Source organism: Oncorhynchus mykiss, chromosome 21 (assembly GCF_013265735.2).
Source record: "Oncorhynchus mykiss isolate Arlee chromosome 21, USDA_OmykA_1.1, whole genome shotgun sequence".
Lineage (NCBI taxonomy): Eukaryota > Metazoa > Chordata > Actinopteri > Salmoniformes > Salmonidae > Oncorhynchus > Oncorhynchus mykiss.
This window is the reverse complement of record NC_048585.1, coordinates 26,345,735-26,358,001: the sequence shown is the minus strand read 5'-3', so window position 1 is coordinate 26,358,001 and position 12,267 is coordinate 26,345,735. Positions and strand designations below refer to the sequence as shown.

The 12,267-nt window shown below is 41.6% G+C and overlaps 1 protein-coding gene across 3 annotated transcripts in view; it reads left to right on the top strand.

Moving 5' to 3' along the window:
• Positions 1 to 4,160: 4,160 nt before the first annotated feature.
• Positions 4,161 to 12,267, top strand: part of LOC110500150 (plexin-C1) — a 20,008-nt gene continuing 11,901 nt past the window's right edge. For 2 of the 3 annotated variants that reach the window (XM_021577341.2, XM_021577340.2), the window contains exons 1-13: positions 4,161 to 5,346; positions 5,481 to 5,621; positions 6,174 to 6,308; positions 6,398 to 6,492; positions 7,911 to 8,191; positions 8,286 to 8,388; positions 8,648 to 8,735; positions 8,876 to 8,914; positions 10,383 to 10,516; positions 10,743 to 10,919; positions 11,399 to 11,501; positions 11,701 to 11,880; positions 12,002 to 12,172. In XM_021577341.2, coding sequence (XP_021433016.2) covers positions 4,393 to 5,346; positions 5,481 to 5,621; positions 6,174 to 6,308; positions 6,398 to 6,492; positions 7,911 to 8,191; positions 8,286 to 8,388; positions 8,648 to 8,735; positions 8,876 to 8,914; positions 10,383 to 10,516; positions 10,743 to 10,919; positions 11,399 to 11,501; positions 11,701 to 11,880; positions 12,002 to 12,172 — 2,601 coding nt within the window. In that variant the 5' untranslated portion in view covers positions 4,161 to 4,392. The remainder of the gene's footprint in view (positions 5,347 to 5,480; positions 5,622 to 6,173; positions 6,309 to 6,397; positions 6,493 to 7,910; positions 8,192 to 8,285; positions 8,389 to 8,647; positions 8,736 to 8,875; positions 8,915 to 10,382; positions 10,517 to 10,742; positions 10,920 to 11,398; positions 11,502 to 11,700; positions 11,881 to 12,001; positions 12,173 to 12,267) is intronic. The other variant, XM_021577339.2, reaches the window with a different exon arrangement.

The window sequence follows — 12,267 nt, the reverse complement described above, 5'->3', positions numbered from 1 at the left end:
TTGTTAGAAACTAATGGAGCTATCGTCAGACCGGCTGGAATACTGTGTTCCTTACAGGACATTCTGTCCCTACCCAGGGAGGGGAGAGACCTTGGGCTTGTAGTAGATTGTTTAACAGGTGGCAGACAATGTGAGAAGTCTTGTGTAGTATATTGCCATTGTATCTGAGAGGAGGAGGGACATTTATGACGAAATGTGAGGTATATAAACCAATGTACATGGTATTATGACCAGAGCTCTCGAGAATAAACGCTATTGGCTAATTTTGGTGGCTGGTCTCTGTAAATAAGAACCTTACAAATCCTTAGAAACGGACAGAGTGTTTTAATTGAATTGGTTAATGAACACATAAGAACTAAACTCATCTAACAGAAGGGCCTTGGTTAGGGAGGTGACCAAGAACCCGAACCCGATGGTCCCTCTGACAGAGCTCTGGAGTTCCTCTGTGGAGATGGGAGAACCTTCCAGAAGCACAACCATCTCTGCAGCACTCCACCAATCAGGCCTTTATGGTAGTGGCCAGACGGAAGCCACTCCTCAGTAAAAGGCACATGACAGCCCGCTTGGAGTTTGCCAAAAGGCACCCAAAAGACTCAGACCATGAGAAAGAAGATTCTCTGGTCTGATGAAACCAAGATTGAACTTTTTGGCCTGAATCGCAAGCATCATGACTAGGAAGCCTGGCACCATCCCTACAGTGAATTGTGGTGGCAGCATCATTCTGTGTATCCATGTTTATGAGCAGCAGGGACTGGAAGACTTGGATTAAGGGAAAGACGAACCGAGCAATGTACAGAGATCCTTGATGAAAACCTTCTCCAGAGCACTCAGGACTGGGGTGAAGGTTCACCTTCCAACAGGACAATGACCTTAAGTACACAACCAAGAAAAAGCAGGAGTGGCTTCAAGACAAGTCTCTGAATGTCCTTGTGGCCCAGCCAGAGCCAGGAATTTAACCTGATCGAAAATCTCTGGAGAGACCTGAAAATAGCTGTGAAGCGACACTCCCTATCCAACCTGACAGAGCTTGAGAGGATCTGCAGAGAAGAATGGAAGAAAATCCGCAAATACAGGTGTGCCAAGGTTGTAGCATCATACCCAAGAAGACTTGAGGCCAAAGGTGCTTCAACAAAGTACTGAGTAAAGGGTCTGAATACTTATGTAAATATGTTTATTTATGTGACATTTCAGTTTTATATTTGTTATACATGGATGGAAATAACCTCAAATTAAAGCTGACAGTCTACACTTTATAGACATTGTTTGCTTCACTATCCCAACAATTCCTGAGGTAAATATATATATTTACTTTGTTTAATTAATTATTTTCAATTTTTTTCCCTTTTGCTTGATTTAATCTGCTATTAGGTCTGGAAGGAACCTGCATTCTGAGGTCAACATAGAAGACTGTCCTTTGAGTCTTCGCAAGTATGTTGGCAACTTACTCCAGTGTAAATCGCCTTCTCCTCCATTATTCTTGGATGAAATAGGTCTTACATTTTTGGAAATTGTACAAAATATCATGTACCTGTCAGCCATTCTTTACTTGGGCCGAGACACTATCATTCCTCGCCACTCAACAGTAAACTGCCTGCACTTGATTTGTGTACCACTCTCATATATCTACCTTTTTTTTGTTTTACCATGTTACCATATATTTGTATGTATAAAATAACATGCATATTCTTCATCAATTGCCATTTGCATTAAAACTGTGAAAAAAATATATTTTGTGATTCCCCCATTCAGATGTGGTTTGTGCTATTTGTATATTCATGTAGCTTACATAATAGTGCATAAGGCTAATTTGAGAAATAATGTTACCATCCTTCAATGTGTGAATCAATTAGGCCGTCTGAACTGTTGTGTAAACATGGTACATGGATGTAAAACTTGATTGGTAGCAGAGGAAACTTGTCGACCAGTGTCAGTTGGCATAAGCCTTAAAGCCCAAACCGTACAAATGCCCAATCATACCAACTCAGCGGCCTTGAGGTCAGTGTCTGCCCTGAGGTTGGAGGTTAGGAGTTTGATCCCCGGCTGAGTCATACACTCATAATTAAGGAGATTGCTGGGAAGGCCCTGCGCTAGACTAGAGTCGTCTCCAGGGGGTGGACGTGTACATCCAGCTGCCTCACGCTACAGAAACAGGAGATCCTGTTCCTATGAATTGTTCTGGCTTGCAGAAGCCAAGGCTACTTACTTATAGGACCTTGTGGAGAGTTGGAGCACTTTGAGCTTTATCACTCCCAATCTAGAGAGTGCTGAGAGGGATGCCATGGGCCCATTCTCAATATTGAGTCCTGTATCAAGGGCCTTTTTCTCCGCTCATGCAGGAGTAATAAAGGCCCAGTTTATCAGGGGGAGCTGCAGCACCCTTATTTACCATGGCTATGGGGACAGATGAATGTGTGTGAATGTAACCTTTCAAAAAGTATCATTAGTGCAAGATTTCACTTTTTGTTACATGTATTGTTTGAACACAAACAATAAAAATAAAAACATCTTGTTACCTTTCAACTTGTAAAATTAACGGAGATCTGGACACTAGGAGCTCAGACGCAATAATTTAATAATCTAATAACCAACGTTTCGACAGACAACGTGTCTTCATCAGGGTATAATGACAAACACTGCGGAGGGACTAGTTTATATAGTGTCAAAAGACACAGGTGTCTAATCATGGCAGGGTGTGGCCTGATATCATTGGTACATTCTCAGATGTAAAAATAACATACCAAAAACATGAAAGGATAGCATATGATCATAGATACAATTTGGCTACATAAGCCTACAAACATTTACAATAGCAAAATCACAATAATCACAGAATGGCTTCAGATAAAAGTCTACATTGAGACGGAAGGGAGCAAGAGTCTTTAAATTAAAGATCCAGGCAGCCTCTCGTTTTAACAATAAATCGTCGAGTTCACCCCCTCTCCTAGAGAGGGTGACACGTTCGATGCCGATATAACGTAGGGACGAAATCCAGTGGTTGCTTCCAAGAAGTGGGCCGCAACTGGGTAAATTGAGTTTTTGACCACCTGATGGCGCTAAAATGCTCCGAGATTCGTGCTTTTTAATTCGAGCTTTGTTTTACCCACATCATTTTTACCACAATGACAAGTTATAAGATAAATAACTGCCTTAGTGGAGCACGTGATAACACATTTGATTGGGATATGTTTCCCTGTTTGGGGGTGTTTAAAGGATCTTCATTTATAAGTGCCATTGCATTGAACACAGCCATTACACTTGTAGTTTCCATCCAGTACGGGCGCAAATAGACTTGTAATTAAATCTTAATTCAAGACCTGGTACGCGAGTAGATTCTGGTGTACATAATGCCAGCAGTGGTAGAAAAAGTGACCAATTGTCACACTTGAGTAAAAGTAAAGATACCTTAATAGAAAATGACTCAAGTGAAGTTACCCAGTCAAATACTACTTGAGTAGAAGTATTTGGTTTTAAATATATTTAAGTATCAAAAGTTCAATCATAAATAATTTCAAATGTCTTATATTAAGGCAGCCAGAGGCACACTTCAACACTCAGAAATAATTTACACACAAAGCATTTCTATTTAGTGAGTCCGCCAGATCAGAGGCAGGGATGACCAGGGACATTATCTTGATAAGTGTGAATTTGACAATTTTCCTGTCCTGCTAAGCATTCAAAATGTAAGGAGTACTTTTTAGTGTCAGGAAAAATGAATAGAGTAAAAACTATTTTCTTTAGGAATGTAGTGGAGTAAAAGTTGTCAAACATAAATAAAGTACTGATACAACTGAAGTTTTTGGTGTATTTTACTTAAGTACTTTACACCACTGCATGCCAGTCTTTAGGGTTGTATTTTGTCTAGTAATGTAACACTTTCTCCACCAGAACGCAGTGAAGGACCGAACAAAAATGGCCCCCTTGGGATCATGAGGACATCATAGTAATGTGTGAGGCATTCACTCTTGGTTAAGTATTTCATTATTGAAACAAAGTATTTAAATCTCAATAATCATATAGGTGATGGTGATGTTGACACTGACATTTGAATAGGCAATATAGGCATTACCAGAAATGCCCGTTTGGAGACGTTTTGGAAACATCCAAACAACAATGTTACTGCAACACCCTCTGCTGAGATTGAAAGGTAGGGAACTAACGTTAATCTCGACATCACAGTAGAGAGTTAAACACGGAAATCTGAGTCTCAGTACATAACCGCCGCTACTAAATTGAATGACCTAAAGTTAACACATAGTTGCAGCATCCATCCACTGTGCGCTTTTACGCAATCCCTTTTATTGGCCTTCGGCACAGTAGGAGAGTGGCATCAGAGGCGCAGAACAGAGTTTACCATGCACTCTCTCAGGCTTGACTGACTACATTACATACGAGATGAAGGCTGTTTTCTGGGGGGTTCTCCTCGCCTGTGTGGACTGGGGTTGGGGCCAGGAGAATCTCACATTTGATGGAGACGTCCGCGACTTTGCCATTAGTGACCGCTCCGTATACGTCGTTACGGATGACCGACTCTACCAGCTGAACCATGATTTTACCAAAGTTATAAAGAGGGATACTCCGAATGTAGTTTATCCTAACCAAGAAGCACCTCTTTTCAATGAAACGTATCCATTTAAGGTAAACATTTTACTGCCATTCATCAAAAACAATACCTTGATCACCTGTGGAACCACAAAATGCGGTTACTGTGAAATACTGGATCTCAACGAAATCTCGAAATCTGTGCATTCGGAGAATATTGAAGTGGGTTCCTTGGACCCTGGAGATTCAACCATTGGCTTTATTGTTGATGTCGGGACGAACTCCTACATTATGACTGGAAGGCTGCAGAGCCGTGTGCGTAAAGCGTGTGCGAATTCAGATCATTTGCTTGACCTACGGAATACACTAGAAGGACAGCATGGGGGAATCTTTTCTTATTCAGATGAGAGTACGACTCCGTATATTGACGCCAGACAAAAGGAGAAGTTTCAGTTTGTGGACGGCTTTCAGAGTAATTCACACATCTACGTGTTCTCGAACGTTCCCCAAGAGCGTCAAGTTCGAGTTATTTTGTTCAAGAGCGAGAACAGTAAAACAAAAACTTTGGGGAACTTCCAAGGTGCGACACTCAAATGCTGTGGAAACACGGAGCGGCGGGAGCTCCTGTCTTCCTCTGTGATTCAAGGTTCTGGTGGGCTCCATGGGCAGGTGCTCTGGGCAGGTGTGTTCACGGCTGGTAACACAAGCGACCCTATCAACACCGTGCTGGCCATCTATAACATCAGCTCTACAGGGCCTCAACTCAAATACAAGGACCCAGACTTCTGCTATAAAGGCTGTGCAGAGGTTGGTGAGATGATAATGATTTTATGTATGGTTTATAACCAACACCATAACAAAGACACTATCATTATCGTTACCCTAATTTCTTAGCAAATGTGTTGAGATTGTCTTTAACACTGATATGTATACTGTTCCAGGCATTGCCAACGGGTACCACTCAGGACCTGCATCCAGAGGCGGTGGTGTTTAAATACAGCTCCATGACATCAGTGTTGGCAGTGAGACACAACTCCTGGCTGGTGTTCTTCATTGGGACAGGAGACGGACAACTCATCAAGGTCTGCGGAACACAGTTATGAGAACTCTTAACACACACACACACACACACACACACACACACACACACACACACACACACACACACACACACACACACACACACACTGGCCTCATAACACCCTTCTCGTGTCCTTATTTCTCCCTTGAACACACAGATACTCATACAACAGAATAACAGCATTTTTTTTACAGAGGTCTAAATTAGCCTGGAGAAATCCCACAGTTACTTTATTAGGCACAATAGTCTCCTTTGTGCAGTGTTGTCCCTGGAAAGCTTTAATAATCCAGCCAAATCCCCTGCATGTTTCTAACAGAAATATCACCACCATGCAGTACACTCACCACTACACATCAGTGATTGTTAGTCTATCATGTATCATCATCATCAAATCCATACTCTTGTTGACAGAGAGAATGTGTGCGGTCAACTGATATTTACAGCTGCAGTATAGGGGATTTCCTAGGGCCATGTTATGTATTGTGGTTTGTGAGTGTTATGTGTCAATCTACAGAGAGATGTTATTAAAGTGTCACTCTCTGTCCCATGTCAGCTTGCTGTAGACAAGGCCTACAAACCTGCCTGTCCCAGAGTGCTCTACAATTCAGATGACGACCGCCGTGTGTTTCCCAAGATGCACCTGGATCCAGTGGACCGCAAACATGTGTACATGGCACTGAGGAACCAGGTAAGTTCTACTGTACACAGAGATAAATATTATACAGTACAAGCATTCTGAAATAGGACCCAGGACATAATATTGTGTGTTTGTTGTAGATGGTACGTGTGCCTGTGGCTCAGTGCAGTGAACACAAGAGTCTGAAGGACTGTTGGTCTGCTCAGGACCCCTTCTGTGGCTGGTGTGAGTCAAGGTCAGTCACAAGAACCACAACTACACACTTCTACAACTTACGCTATATAGAGATTTCTTTATTATGTCACATATTTTCTTTTCTAAAATGTACTTTTTCATTCTTGTTGTGAAGATCAACAGTGGCAGTCATTTCAATGTAATTCAATGAGGACAGGTGGTTTGTCTGTGTTAATGACATACCTCGGCCCAGGTTTTTTCATATCATATGATCTTGATTTTTACAAATTCAGAGTGGTAGAACAAAGGGCATTTCCTCTATCACCCAGAGCTTCTTAAAATAAACGCGGCACTATAGATTAAACTTCCTGTGAACATACACTACCGTTCAAAAGTTTGGGATCACTTTGAAATGTCCTTGTTTTTGAAAGAAAAACACATTTTTTTGTCCATTAAAATAACATAAAATTGATCAGAAATACAGTGTAGAAATTGTTAATGTTGTAAATGACTAATGTAGCTGGAAACGGCTGATTTTTTAATGGAATATCTACATAGGCGTACAGAGGTCCATTATCAGCAACCATCACTCCTGTGTTCCAATGGCACGTTGTGTTAGCTAATCCAAGTTTATCATTTTAAAAGGCTAACTGATCATTAGAAAACACTTTTGCAATTATGTTAGCACAGCTGAAAACTGTTGTTCTGATTAAAGAAGCAATAAAACTGGCCTTCTTTAGACTAGTTGAGTATCTGGAGCTACAGCATTTGTGGGTTTGATTACAGGCTCAAGATGGCCAGAAACAAAGACCTTTCTTCTGAAACTCATCAGTCTATTCTTGTTCTGAGAAATGAAGGCTATTCCATGTGAGAAATTGACAAGAAACTGAAGATCTCGCACAACGCTGTGTACTACTCACTTCACAGGACATGGCAAACTGGCCCTAACCAGAATAGAAAGAGGAGTGGGAGGCCCCGGTGCACAACTGAGCAAGAGGACAAGTACATTAGTGTCTAGTTTGAGAAATAGGTGCCTCACAAGTTCTCAACTGGCAGCTTCATTAAATAGTACCCGCAAAACACCAGTCTCAACGTCAACAGTGAAGAGGAGACTCCGGGATGCTGGCCATCTGTGTTCTTTTGCCCATCTTAATCTTTATTTTTTTATTGGCCAGTCTGAGATATGGCTTTTTCTTTGCAACTCTGCCTAGAAGGCCAGCATCCCGGAGTCATCTCTTCACTGTTGGCGTTGAGACTGGTGTTTTTTGTTTTAAAAAACAGACGTTTCCAGCTACAATAATCATTTACGACATTAACAATGGCTACACTGTATTTCGGATCAATTTGATGTTATTTTAATGGACAAAAACATTTTCTTAAAAAAAAAACATGACATTTCTAAATGACTCCAAACTTGTCCTGTTTATCTGTGTCACCCTAAACCTGCTCACCCTGACCCCTCTATGTGATGTGATCTAGATGTTCGTTTCAGGGTGACTGCCTTCAACCTTCAGCCTGGATCTCCATCTCTGAGGACTCCCAACAACAGAACATGGTCTCTTACCAGGTGGAGAAGAGCAGCAGTGGAGAGAGGATCACACTCACTGTCAAGGTCCACCTGAATGTGAATGGGACAGGAAGTCTCACCTTCACCTGTAACTTCTTCAATAGAAGAGGTGATCTGTGTGACAGGACAAGCCCCGCTCCAGCTTTTCCACAATGCTCCTGCCTGTTCTCCAGCGACCAGCTTCCTGCTGAAGGTAACCTTTCACCTTCTAACTCTCCTGTAGATTTTCCCATTGACAAAATGGAGCATCTTGCTTAGAGATTGTTTCCCTGTGTTGTTCCACATAGGTCTGAATGTCACAGTGAAGATACGAGTGGGGAAGCAGAACCTTGCTGAGAAACTGATGCTCACTAACTGTTCAAACATCTCTGGACCACCTACCTCTGCCCTGTCAGTCAGAAATCCCAGATCTGTCATGCTACGCCTCAGCACCTTGATATGGCTATGTTTAGACCTACTTGTTTAGACCTACTTCAATATTTACTCTAAATGCATCTTTTAAATGATATGTTGGGCAGATTGTGTTACACACTTGCCTTTCTGTATGTTATAGATTTGTTAGTCCACATTTTGCTTGAGTAGCAGATGGTACACATGTTTATGATTAAACTCAGTGTAGTATTCTTATTCCTGTCTCTGTGTCTCTCAGGTGTTCTCAGTGCATGACAGCTGGATGTAGCTGGATTAATGATGTCTGCTCCTGGACAACCAGGTCTGCCAACTCAGACCCCATACAGGTATCTCTCTCTCTGTCTCTCTCTCTCTCTCTCTCTCTCTCTCTCACACACACCCCATCTTTGAGGGTGTTCATCTCGCAACTTCTTCACCGTGTGTTCCTGTATCTTGTTCATCAACCCTCTCTCACTTCCTTCCCCAGGACACGTGCAGACTCAGCCAGTCAGGTTTCAACTACTCTGTAAGTCCATCCTGCTGATCACAGCCTTTTCCTCTTCATCAGCATCTCTCAGTGGATCTTCTGTCCCTTATAGGGAAGTTTGATCTCAGAACAGGGAACTAAGTTCGTATGTGTGTGGGTTTTTTTTGTGCGCAAGTGTGCGTTGTGTGTCTGCATGTGACACAGAGTGGACTTGAAGTGGTCTGAGATTTTCACGGTGACATTGCCGGCACAGTCATTTCATGCAAAGTACCTGTCACATAACAGATGTCCTAAGCTATTTGATAAGGACAAAGCTTTCTTGTATATGGTCACTACAACCTATACACTTTAGATGTGATGAATATAGCTGTGTGTGTTTGGTGGTGAAGGAAGTGTTTGTTCCTTATAGGGTTTGGTGTTTGTGAAGTGTCATAAAGTTCCTTTGGCCTTATCAAACCTCACTCTCTCACACTCGCTCTCGAAAGCTAAGATTGAGGACAAAATGAAGACACTCAAATGGATGTCTACCAATGCCAAGATACTATATTCAGTTAGACAGAGCAATATTCATAGATCTGGGCATCTTTTGTAGATTCGCATCCTACATCTAGATCACTCGTAAAATAGAGATTTTATTTCAACCAGACAGATCAAAAAGGTTATATATATATATATATATAGTAAGAAGATGTTTGTGAATAGAGCCTTTGTCTCTGAGTCAAGTCATTATACCTCTTGCAGTGGGGATCATGGATCACATGACTTTGCCTCGGGGCAGTAGTCGTAGATTTCAAACCATCCATCATAATTACATACAGTGAACTCCAAAAGTATTGTGACAGTGACACATTTTTTTGTTGTTTTGGCTCTGTACTTTGGATTTAAAATGATACAATGACTATGAAGTTAAAGTGCTTTAATTTGAGGGTATTTTCATCCATATCGGGTGAACCATTTAGAAATTACAGCACTTTTTGTACATAGTCCCAACATTTTAGGGGACCAAAAGTATTGGGACAAATTCACTTACCTGTATGTGTTTTAAAGTTGTCAAAAGTTTAGTATTTCGGTCCCATATTTTCTGTTTGTTTTGGTTGTTTCAGATCTTTTTTTGGCCCAATTGAAATTCATGTAATTTCGTAATTACATTTCGTAAGTAATTTCGGAGTCACTTTTATTGTAAATTAGAGTAGAATGTTTCTAAACACTTCTACATTAATGTGGATTCTACTATGATTACAGATAATACTAAATGAATCAGGAATAATGATGAGTGAGAAAGTTACAGATGCACAAATGTCATACCCCCAAGACATGCTAACCTCTCACCATTACAATAAAAGGGGAGGTTAAGCATTTTGGGGGGGTATGATATTTATGCCTCTAACTTTGTCACTCATCATTAATTACCAAAACTAAAGACCAAGCCTACAGCCAAAACACATATTTAGTTTTCACTTGTCTTCATCAGAAATATTGTCTGTCTCTGTGTCTGTTTGTTTGTTAGGAGCCAGTGATCTTTTCCATAGAGCCCAGTGTTCTGTCCTTCCATGGGAGAAACCATGCCTTGATGAATGGAGAGAACCTGGATCATGTGACCAAGGTTCGCATCCAAGGGCACATGAACTGCAGTCTCAAGGAGTGAGTCAAAGTGGACAATCGGTTGAATATGATTTGTTTTCTAATGATGCAAACATAATTTTTTGAGATACATAAAACGTGGATTATTTAAATCAATGCTTTTAAACAATGATTTAGATGTTTTTTTTCACTGGTGCTCAATTCATTAATGAAAACCCAATGCCTTACCACTGTGTTTTTGTAAAGTGTGTATCTAACCTGTGTAGTGTGTGTATCACATGGTCAGGTCTCCAGTGTGGAACCACACTGGGTCCAGTCTGACGTTCCACATCCCCAGTGGAGACAAAGGTTCTGTCAGTGTGTGTGCCGTGCTGCCAGACGGTCGCTGTCTGGGCAAGGCCACTGTCACCTATGGGTCCTCACCGTCCTGCACTGGGCTAACACCAAGCACTACCTGGGCTAGGTAAAAACACACACAAACACACCCACATAGGTACGCACATATGATCAGAATTGTTATACACACACACACACACACACACACACAAGCTATACAGAGGTTAAGAAACATGCCTGTAACTCGTTTCCACATATGGCTACTGGCCATGGTGTTGTCTGATGGGAAAAGAAAGTGGTCTGCTTCCCAGAAGTTACTTCATTCAACAGTGTTTTAATAGATGTTTCATTTCCCTCTTTCTCTCATCTGCTCAGCACTGGCTTCCCTTTTTGCTTTTGGTAGCTCTCTAAAGCAGATTATTCATGCTTGGTTAGCTAGTTTTACTTAATTTATTCTGTCAAATGCTTTGTTTTGTGTTACAACTTTTTTTTCTTTCTCTGACTTATTTAAATCATGCTGATGGGACATGACTACAATTCCCATCAGCACGCTAGGTGTGACCAACAACCCTCCTCTGATTGGTTGATTTTGTATGTGTCCTGCAGTGGGAAGAGGAAGATCAAGGTCCACGGGTCCCATCTGGAGTTTGTGGAGGAGGTTGTTCATGACCACGCCCCTCAGACCATCCATACCACCTACAGCTCTGGAGTAGGCATCTTAACAGACTGATTTAATTGATTTCTTGACTAAGCGTCATGTCTTTACCCACTCACCTAACCAGTCAGCAACCTAATATGAACCTAATATACACACACCTCACCAAACTTTCACCTTCACACAACACAGAAATCAGTCATGGGGGCCTCAGTATCTGAGGTATTCTAATTCATGTTGTTGGTGTTTTTAGACTCTGTGGTACCACACACCTCCCTTTGAACACATAAACCAGCCAGTCACCTCCACTGTGTCTCTGAGAGTGGGCAATCAGACACTGGCCTGCTCATCACAGCTCACCTACCATCCCGACCCAGAATTCACCAGCTACACCGCAATCAAGACAGGAAATGACGTGCGTGTCACCATTGAGGTATACACACATGCACATGCATGGAGGCACGGATACACACACATATGTATTTTGGTAGCACACTCCCTCTCTCTTTCTCATTCATTCATACACACACATTCCATTTCTATTTTTATTTCAGAAAAGGGCTGACAAGTTGAACATCACCACAGAAGAGATCTTAGCGTTTGGTGTTCAGGAGGAGAACCAGGATGTAGAGTGTGTCATGGACACCATCGACACGAGCAACGAGACTGACTCTGTCATCTGTGAGATAAAGAACACTCCCAACTTTAACATCAATTCACTGAGGGTAAACCTCTTATTCAGATAAATCCAAAAAGGCTGTTAGTTGCTCTTGGAAACTCCGAATCAGAACTGTCCTTAGAAATCGTATTTTACAGTCAA